This window comes from Sinocyclocheilus rhinocerous, unplaced genomic scaffold, assembly GCF_001515625.1.
Source record: "Sinocyclocheilus rhinocerous isolate Xijiao unplaced genomic scaffold, SAMN03320098_v1.1 C35389752, whole genome shotgun sequence".
Taxonomy (NCBI): domain Eukaryota; kingdom Metazoa; phylum Chordata; class Actinopteri; order Cypriniformes; family Cyprinidae; genus Sinocyclocheilus; species Sinocyclocheilus rhinocerous.
In genome coordinates, this window is record NW_015749798.1 from 1 (window position 1) to 463 (window position 463).

General features: G+C 60.0%; 1 protein-coding gene across 1 annotated transcript; it reads right to left on the reverse strand.

Moving 5' to 3' along the window:
• Window positions 1–3: 3 nt before the first annotated feature.
• On the reverse strand, window positions 4–459 carry LOC107734848 (transcription factor Sox-1a-like; the record flags this gene model as incomplete). Its single annotated transcript, XM_016546746.1, has 1 exon — window positions 4–459. A coding segment is annotated over one exon (456 nt), but the record flags the coding sequence as incomplete, so codon positions are not given.
• Window positions 460–463: the final 4 nt, after the last annotated feature.

A 463-nucleotide genomic window follows, 5' to 3' on the forward strand; every position in this document is an offset into this window, starting at 1 on the left:
GCTCTGCACAGACGGATCCCCGGACTCGCCGGTCGGTAAATACATACTAATCATCTCTCTCAAGTCTCCGGCGCAGGGGCCTCGGGAGTGTGTGGTAACCGGAGGGCTTATATTGGGTTCGGACTTGACGAGCGAGCTCAGCGTACCGATGGCAGCAGAAGAAGCGACGCTGGCGTTTTGATGCTGCGTGTATGATATCCCACCGTAGCCGGACGGAGAAGCACTCATGTAGCTCTGGGAGTTCGAGATGGGGCTGTACTGAAGAGCAGTCATATCGTAGCGGTGCATGGGCTGAGGGTTGTGCGGGTGATGGTGATGAGCGTGGTGATGATGAGACCCACTACCTGGGTGCTGGCTGTAAGCGAGCTGTGCCTCCTGCATCATCGCAGCCGCTGCTGCCGCGGCGGCCACCTGGCCGGAGTAAGTGCCGTTCGCCCAGCCGTTCATGTGCGCGTAGCCAGCG